Raw genomic sequence first — 10,041 nt, forward strand, 5'->3', positions numbered from 1 at the left:
TTTGGTTTCAGGTACCTCTTCAGCGAAGGGGAAGGAGCTGGCACGGTAGCAGCACATCATACACATTCGCATTGATTTTCCGCACTTGAGATATTCTGGGATTGTACTCTGACATGATGCTATTTTATGACTTGGGTTTTCAGACATGATATATTTTATGTGGTTTTCTTATGAATGCTTTTATAATCAGTTAATTAAAATGAAATTTTTGGACTCGAAATTTGGGATGTTACATATTTTCTACAACAACCATTTAAAGTAGAAAACGGGTTTGTTGGGAATTGAACTCAACCCTCCCATATAAGGTCGTCCGGTATGGTTGCAACGGACGGGTTCGTGGTCTAGCTGGCCACGAACCACAACCGTGCACACCATCCCGGTGGCTAGTGGTGGTTCGTGGTCGTGAGGAGTCGTGGTCGGGACAACGAATGCAAACGGAAAATGTGATTGGGTGTAGAGTAACGGCCATATTTAGGGTTAAAATCTTTTTTTTTTAAATTTTACTATTCAAACAACATTAAACCACTTCTATAAATACCACACCTATTCATTCATTTTACTCACACAATTATTTTCTCTTCTTCTCACAATCACACACTTCTTTTGCTTCATAGACTCAAAGCCAATGGCTCCTAAAAGGATGAATTGGTCAGAAAATAAAGAAGAGAACTTAGTATTAGCATGGGTAGCTGTTTCAGAAGACCCGGAAATACCTCCTAATTTTTGGGTAAAAGTTGGAAACGTTTTCCATCGAATAAAAAACTTTGTTTCATCGAATAAAAAACTAATTTTAAAAAAATATATGTTTTATTGTTTTGTGAATTAAATTTAAATAAAAAACTAATTTAAAAAAATATATGTTTTATTGAATAAAAAAAATATGTTTTATTGAATAAAAAACTAATTTTAAAAAAAATATGCTTTATTGTGTATTAATGTAATTTTGAATTAAATTTAAATAAAAAAAATGAGGTGGAGTGGTGTGTTTAGTGGTAGGTATCCCATGGTTAGTGGTAGAGAATGTGATGCTGATGTGACACCCACCACATATGTGGTGGGTATAACGGATGGTCTAAGAACCGTTTGCATTAACTAGTTGCGTGAAACTCACTCTTGCTTTACCTTTAGAGAAATAGTTGTCTTTAAACCTACTTCACGAATTTTATATTTTCCGAAACAACATTATTTATTCACGAATTGACAGTACTTCCACTGAATTTAATAAAATTTGCGATACATGGTATCAGAGAAACTAGTTTTGCAAATTCATAAGGCTGTGGGGAGTGGTCACACCCAACCCACCGAAAAAGCGCTGCCACCTCTGCGCTACGTCAGCTTCACCACCAACCCACTAAACATTGAAAATGGTTACCACTCCACAATTTTTTTTACATTATTTTAAATAAAAAACATAATTTATAACATAAATTAATTTTTTGAAAACATACAAAAAAAAGCACATTTCATTAATTAAAAACATAAAAATTTAAACTTAAATTACTAAAATTAAACATTACATTGTCTAAATAAAATAAAAATTAAAAAACATAAAAAAACTATAACCGTCGTCGTTGTCGTCACCGACATCATCCGCGTCGTCGTCACCGTCCTCATCCTCTTCCTCGTCACCTTCGTCATCCTCCTCATCTTCACCGTCATTTTGCCCTTGAAATTGTCTTTCCCATATGTATTCGGTCAAATCATGTCGTAGATTGTGATGTGTTTCACGGTTTTGTATTTCCGAAACCCTTGAGAAGTATGTCGGGCTGCCAACTTGTATTACTGCAGGTGAATTAAGTATATCGTTTGTGGTATATGAACAAATAGCCGTACCCTCTTCTTCTATTATCATGTTATGTAAAATAACACAAGCAATCAACACCATCGTCAATTTTTCCCTGTCCCATGTTCGTGCCGGATGTTTGATTATGTGCTACTTTTGTTTGAGGACTCCAAACGCCCGTTCTACATCCTTCCTTGTAGATTCTTGTGCTAGCTTGAGCATTTTTCCGTTTATTGTCGGCCGTAAATGTGTATGACTTGACAAATGTAGTGTATTCTGGATATATCCCATCACCTAGGTAATACCCATATTTATATTCATTTCCATTGACAACATATGACATTTCTGGTGCTTTACCCTGTAAAATATCGAAGACGCTTGGAGCACATTCAGGTCATTGTTTGACCTCGCCATACCAAAAAATGCATGCCAAAACCATAGGTCATTTGAAACAACCGCCTCCAAAATAACAGTCGACACCCCATGATCACCTCGCGTGAACTGACCACGCCACGCGTTGAGACAATTTGCCCACTCCCAATGTGTGCAATCAATGCTACCAAACATCCCTGGAAAACCATGTTTAGCTTGATGCGCGACATACAACTGTTCGACATCGCTTTTAGTCGGATGTCGCAAGTATATGTCACGGTAAAGCTCTATAACATACTCACAAAATAGATATGTACTCTCGACCCGTCCTTTTAGACATTTTCAGATACTCATCTGATACGTCTGCGGCGATGTCGTATGCCAATTGTCTAAGAGCGGCCGTATATTTTTGTATCGTAGTAAAACCGCGTTTACCTCTAACATCCCATCGTAATTGGAAAAATTCATAATTACGTGCCAAATCTCTAGCTATACGTAAAAATAAAGTTTTACTAATACGAAAACGTTCTTCGAATTTCGATAGATCATATAAACTATCAACAACAAAATAATCACGTACCAAAAGTTCATGTGCCGCCTCTCGATCCTGGTTGATCCATTTTCTATGCTTCTTCTCGACGTTTGAACTTTCGCCCCTCTCACGTACCATGTCTCGTGCCGCTGACAACAGCGTATTCAAAATCAAATCCTCATCAGAATCGTTATCATCGGATGACGAAGAAATCGGAGGTGGAAATTATCCATTTTTTGGTTTAATGTGTGTGTTTGTTTTGAAAAATATGGGTGTGTTTTAGTGAAATTATGTGTAAAATGAATCTATATATAGAGAGCATTTGAAAAAATAATAAAAAGATTTTTTTAATTGTCAAACGGTCGTATAACGTTCCAAAATCGAATGAGCCAATCAAAGCTAGCGTCTTCATCCGTCTTCCGACTCACACCACACGCAACCCACCGGACTTGGGGGCGGTGTTCACGCTTGGGGAGGCGCGCCACCTCAGCCCAAGACGCGTGACATTACCCCATACCGGGTAGCCTAAATATGTTTCAACTTTCATGAATTAAGTGATCATTATTGATATTATCTAGCTGGGTTATGGTATGTTAGAACTTAGAAAGGATCTCAACACAAATCATTTTCGAGCATCAATAATATGAACTTTTTAAATAAATCATTGGGTCAAATAAGCTCTTCAAAGTAAAACAAAAAAAAAAGCAAACTGTTGTGGGAAATTATTTAATCTAAAAGTTTTTATTTATTTATTTATTATTATTATTATTATTATTATTATTATTATTATTATTTTAAATAGCTTGTAATTTTACAAGCCCTCACGTAAACTTTTTCAATAATTGTGGTGGGTGCTCTAAAATGAATTTTGTTATTTTTAGGTTGCTTATTGTGAAAATTATTAGGAAAAATAGTTATATCTGTAGCTGTAATTAGTTACTAACTCATACTTAACGTCACTACAATTCCACAATTGATTGTAACGTCCAAAATTGATTGTCCCTGCCTGTCGAGTCTTAATAAGACACCTTTCACATATAAAAGGCAAAAAAGAACACATCTAACTGGCGAATACTTTAATCACCTATTCTTCAATAGACGATGGAAAAATATACACCACGAGAGACAAAAGGTTAAAAAGACAACACTATGGAAATATTTTAACTTATACTAAATCACACTGAGAAATGTAATATATGAGTCAAAAGAAAAGATATAACTTTGTTTAAACTTTATTTAATTTCCAAATCTACCCTCTTTCATTTGGAAACCCTTCTAACTCTTCCCACGCAATTATCTTTAGGCCTTGAATGAGGTAAATACATAATTGGACATTCTGGATTTTCCCTTTCAAACCTGCAATACAAAATAATATATATTTAATAATAATAATAATAATGATAATAATAAATTATGTTTCATCTAATCGGGAATCAAACTAGTTTTAAAATTAGTTGACTTTGAAAGCAATTTTTCAACTTCTATGATGAAACTTTAAATAAAAGTTTGACACCAAACGTATTATTTTTTATTAGATAAGCATGGAATATCTCTACTCATTTTGAGTATCAAAAAGAACTTGTTTGACCCAAAAAGTCAATACAAATTTTGACTTGGTTTATATGGAAACCTACTCATAATTTAGTAGAAAATGGTGGAGGAAGATGGCAATCTCTAGCTTGGCAAGGTCATTTCCAGGGCAAAGCCTACTTCCTGCTCCAAATGGAAGAAAAGTTCCTGGCTTTGGTACAAGATCCTGGTCAACATGTTTAAATTAGTCAATTTGTACAAGTTATAAAGCAATTGGTACAAGTTAAAAGAGACTTACATCCCATCTTGAAGGATTAAACTCTTTAGGTTGGGGATAAAGTTCAGGATTATGGTGAACACTCCTAAACCAGAGCAACACTTTCCATCCTTTAGGAATGAAGTAACCTAAGAAATATATAAAAAAAATTATACATGATTAGAACCCAAGTCAATCGTAAGTTCATGTATTTTTGGTATTTAATTATCATATATAAAAATCACACCTTTGATATCGACATCTTTTTTAGCTTCACGGAACGTCATGAGCGAAAATGTCACTAAACGAAGCGTTTCATCAATCACCTTCGAGAGATACTCCATTTGCCTATACTCTTTCAAGGTCAAACCCTCTTGTGTTGGTGGCATATTCTTAACAATCCTCTCTTGTTCTTCCTAATGAAAATTCACCCAAGTTTTTTACTTAGATTACTTTCTTGATTTTGTTGATTTTGTTACAGTCTACTAGTTTAGATTACTTTCTTGATTTTGTTACCTTTGCTATGTGGAAAAATTCGGGATGTGCTTGGAGAAGAATGGTTGACCACATTGTGATGTGTCCCGAAGATTCATGGCCCGCGTTTAGGTACATGACTAATGTATCGATTATTTCCTCATCATCTAGTTTTCTTCCTTTCTCGTCTGTAGTGTCTAGGAGAGCATCAAGCATGTCTTTCTTGGACATCCCTTCATTTGCCTCTCGTTTCTTCCTACGTTCGTGTACAACTGTTTGCAAAATGGCCACAAGGTTCTTCCTCGCCTATAAATTTGTAATTATCATAATAAACATTTAAAAGCTAAAAGTTAAGATAATACAACAAACCGAAGATAATGGCCAAGGTGTTAAATCCTTGCTCTTAGGGATGAGTATCGGAACCGGGTATCCGCTTTTGGAATTGGAACCACTTCGAAACTGTAGGTTTTGGAACTGGAACCGCCTTAAGTGGTTCCGGTTCCGGTTCCTAAAGTTATGGAACCGCCTTAAGCGGTTCCGGTTCCAGTTCTCGTTTTTTCGGAACCGCTACCCTCTGGGTACCCGCCGGAACCGGTTTATATATATATATATATATATATATATATATATATATATATATATATATATATGTGTGTGTGTGTGTCGGAACCGGTTTATATATATATATATATATATATATATATATATATATATATATATATATATATGTGTGTGTGTGTGTGTTACTTAGACTGGTTTAGAATATATTGGTCTGATTTTGTCCGTCTTTGGTCCGAATTGATATGATTTGGATCGAACTAAATTGCGGTTTTATCGACAAAAGATAATAAAATTAATGTAATCGGGTTACCCGCTCCCGGAACCGGAACCGCCGGTTCCGGGATTGGTTCCAAACATTTAAGAACTGCCTAGAGCGGTTCCGGTTCCGGTTCTAACTTTCTAGGAACCGCCGGTTCCGGTTCCGGTTCCGGTTCTCGCCAAATGAGGCGGGTACCCGCTTATGCTCATCCCTAGTTGCTTTGATACCATATAAAATGTGTTTTAATTTTTTTTTTTTTTTTGATTTTTAAAAAGGAGACTACAACATATATGAAGTGGATGAAACAAAGGCACAAAAACAAACCTTAAGTGCATTATAATATGCAAAACCAGGAATATTAATGGCCATAGCCCTAACGCCGTAATTAAGCACAGTGTACTCTTTCTCCAATGCATCCATTACATGTTCGCTCTCAGTGCTAAGGAAAATGTGCATGATTATCTGAAAAGTAAGCTTTCGCAGGTGGGTGAGGAACTCAATCCGCCCCATTTTTGACCATTTCTCCAATGCTAAGACCACATTGGTCTCAATGTAGTGCATGTATGTAGACAAGGCTTCGTGACCATTTACTGGTGCTGCAGTCAACTTACGAAGCCTTTTATGATCTTCATAAGAAATTCCAATAAATGATTTTTTTCCAATGAGTTCCCGGGTGGCAGTTGGCCACCCTGGCTGGAATGCTTCATCATCAAACAATACTTTCCGACATGCTTCGGGAACGGTCACGATGATGCTAGGGCTACCAAACATAAACGACTTATATAAACCCCTAGACCCAAATCTGTATTTTAAAAAAAATAATGTTTACTTAACAAAAACATTAAAAGCATACGATACAATATATATATATATATATATATATATATATATATATATATATATATATATATATTATTGAAACATCAGAATTAGGATGATAGTAAATACTAATAGAGATAATAAGATACATATAGGAGGTGCACAATAATTGTTTAAATAACTGTCGTTTAATGATAAAGACGATGATAGTGACAAAAGTTGCCTGCTCTAGAAAAAGTCCAATGATTCAGTTTTAGTTAAAAAATTTAAAATGAAGCATATTGATTTAAATAAGTCTATAAATGAAATATACGTGATTAATAATATTTGTAAGAGAAAGTCAATATATGTGTTGTGTAGCATCAATAATATATTTATAACAATAACAGGTATTACGTAGCTTCTACAAAAAAGTCTTGAAACTAAATATTATGTATTTCAAAAATAATCAAAACTCCTAATCTAAGAATTATAAAGAATCATTGGTATCATTATTATTTAAAAACTAAACTGATTAACAATTCTATTCTTTCGCCTATCATTTTTTAATTGAGTAGACTGCAAATTTGGTTTTTATGATTTACAAGTCCAAAAAAATTTCTAACTTGTACCACCAGATCCAAAATGAAAACATCATATTCAACTTATTATTTATTATCTTAGAAACAGAATACATTATGTAAAATACAAAAACACCCCTAAGAAAAGAGTGAAATTACAAAAGAGCTCTTCATTTAGTGGGCGCATAAGATTTCGAAACCAAAAAAAGGGGGCTCTTGTCAATTAGCACCCCTCTTAAATTGCTACTGGTCCTGTTTCCTGCTAATGCATCGGAAATGTGCAAAAAATTCTGTTTCCTTTAATTTATAGGAACCTCCGTCTTGTATAAAAAAAAAACTATAATTTTAATTCTAATTTAATTGAATAAAAGAATTTAGTGAATATCCTTTAGAGGGAAGTGCTTGTCTTTTCACATAATTAACTAGATAGAGAAAGTGACACGTCCAACTCTTCCTAAAAGCAAATATCTTTTCCTTGTTTTCTTGGACAAAATAGCTACAAAAATGTTACATAACAACAATTTGAATTGTATTCTCGAGTATGATATAACCTACATTTTAGAGAAAAAACACAAACAATTTAATAATGCATGCAACATGACTTTCTTGTAAACGATATCCTGTATTCCCACTCTAGTTTTCGAACCCAAAAAGATGAGACATTTGTTGGTGGCGTAGAAGCATATTATAATCGGAAAGAATATATTCCATTATATAGCTATAGTGTTTCATAAAAATTATAAGTGTTTTCGTAGTATACATGCACTTCAAAATAAACCCTTTGTATGCTTATTTCAAAATATTATTCCAAAGCAATCGAGAATCGTCTACTATTTCCATTTCATTTATAATGAATAAAACTTTGGATCATTATATTCTTTGTTTATTCTTTATAATAGTTCTAAAGAAGGAGAAGATGTTAATAATAAGAACGAAAGGTGTGAGTTACCTGCGAAGGAAAGTGGAGATGAAGGCATCAGGATCACTAGACTTGAAAGCTCTGAGGAAAGACCACATGTTTCCGATGAACGGCCAACCCATATCACCTGGTGGCAGACACTCCCTCTTCTTCTTCTCCAAATTCCTCTCATAAATCCATATATTCACACTCTTCAAAACCCATTTCAGAATCAACATTAATCCCAGAAAAATTCCCACATAATAACTCATCCCTCCAAATCCATCAGCCCCCATTTTTAAACTTCACAACCGGTTCCCTCTTCTTTCTCTCTCCCTATATATATACGTATAACCGTATATATGTATAGAGATATCCCTTTCGACAGCTTTTGATCAGTTGTCTTAGTACAGAAAGAGAGAGATAGTGGATGGAGATGTGTAGAATAGTGAAGAGAGGAAGATAGAGAGAGATGGAAATGGTTGTAATGGTTATGGGTCTTTTTGGTGGATTCCTTCGTGTATCTGTATATATATAGGGAGATAAAACACACACGAAGGAGGGGTGGGGCATATATCTTACACTATAAATGTTTAATGGTTAGTAAAGAAAATATTCGAAAATATGTACTCTTTATATGGTATAATATTAATATATAAATAATAATATTTATTTTATGCCATTACGTTTTTCTATAAATAATAATTTTCTTATATTGTAGGGTAAACTACAATTTTCTTTTATATATATATATATATATATATATATATATATATATATATATATATATATATATATATATATATATATATATGGGGAGCGTTTCAATCGAGAACATTTCTTATTGCGAGAACATTTGAAAACAAATTTGGACAACATAATTTTTTTAATTAAAACTATAAAATAAAATTCATAAAAATCAATCAATTGTTACAAACAAATAAAAAACCTACTAACCAAAACCACTCACTACCCAACCAACACCACCCATCACCACTACCTACACCACCACCCCCACTACCACCAACCACCACACCCACCACCACTAACCGCCACCACTAATCGCTACCGACCACCATCACTCATCACCATCGCTCGCTACCACCACCCCCACCCATCACCCACCAAAACCACCACCCGCCACAACCATCACCACCTACCTCCACCACCCATCACCACTACCCCTACCCACCTCAATCACCTATCACCACAACCCGACACCACCACCAACCATTACCCACCACCACCACCACCTATCACCACCCACCAAAACAATCACCCGTCACGACTAGCACCCACCACCACCATCACCACCCGCTAACACCACCGACCACCACCACCCATCACCACCACCCGCCACCACCACCTGCCTCCATCACCCCCACCCACCACCCACCAAAACCACCACCCATCACTACCACCCACCCACTACCCACCATTATGACCACCACCTGCCATTACCACCAACCACCACCCACCAGCCATCACCACCACCCCCACCACCACCCATCAGTACCGACCACCACCACCCGTCTCCACCACCCATCACCACCAAAACCAACATACACCATCACCACCCTCACCACCAACCGCCACCCACCCACCCACAACCACCACCTATCACCTTCACCCGTGTCCACCACCCATCACCACCACCTACCACCCACTATAATCACCACCCTACATGTCACCCCCACCACCCTTCACCACCACCACCACCTACCACCTACCACCACGAAACATCACTACACACCACCACCACCCATCCCCACCACTTGTGATTATGTGTATATAATCACATGTGATTATTTGTATTTAATCACATATGATTTATATGGACAATATTCTTTTTTGTCCATATAATTCATGTGATTAGATACATATAAGCACATGTGATTAGATAAATTTAATCAAATGTGATTAGATATATTTAATCACATATGTCATTATTGCGTTTTCGATTCAATAATTATTTTTTGTCAACTTTAATTATATGT

General features: G+C 35.6%; 1 protein-coding gene across 2 annotated transcripts; it reads right to left on the reverse strand.

The window, feature by feature from the left end:
- Positions 1 to 3,811: 3,811 nt before the first annotated feature.
- LOC145105810 (ent-kaurenoic acid oxidase 1-like) lies at positions 3,812 to 8,570 on the reverse strand. 2 transcript variants are annotated; one of them, XM_079042892.1, is made up of 7 exons: positions 8,096 to 8,570; positions 6,092 to 6,527; positions 4,990 to 5,253; positions 4,721 to 4,889; positions 4,516 to 4,622; positions 4,322 to 4,443; positions 3,812 to 4,043 (listed from the first exon to the last, which is right to left on the reverse strand). In XM_079042892.1, exons 1-7 carry the CDS (start codon positions 8,338 to 8,340, stop codon positions 3,947 to 3,949), a joined length of 1,440 nt encoding a protein of 479 aa, XP_078899018.1. In that variant the 5' UTR covers positions 8,341 to 8,570; the 3' UTR covers positions 3,812 to 3,946. The 2 variants fall into 2 exon arrangements, with proteins under 2 accessions (XP_078899018.1, XP_078899017.1); XM_079042891.1 differs by having other exon boundaries at positions 6,092 to 6,569.
- Positions 8,571 to 10,041: the final 1,471 nt, after the last annotated feature.

Source organism: Lactuca virosa, chromosome 4, assembly GCF_052849685.1.
Source record: "Lactuca virosa cultivar CGN04683 chromosome 4, Lactuca_virosa_CGN04683_v6, whole genome shotgun sequence".
Lineage (NCBI taxonomy): Eukaryota > Viridiplantae > Streptophyta > Magnoliopsida > Asterales > Asteraceae > Lactuca > Lactuca virosa.

Coding starts and splice junctions, on each gene's coding strand:
- LOC145105810 (XM_079042891.1), bottom strand. CDS start 8,340: ATGGGGGCTGATGGATTTGGAGGGATGAGTTATTATGTGGGAATTTTT. Junction 4,623..4,720: donor AAAAGATGTCGATATCAAAG/GTGTGATTTTTA, acceptor TATATTTCTTAG/GTTACTTCATTCCTAAAGGA. Junction 4,044..4,321: donor CATTTTCTACTAAATTATGA/GTAGGTTTCCAT, acceptor TTTGTATTGCAG/GTTTGAAAGGGAAAATCCAG.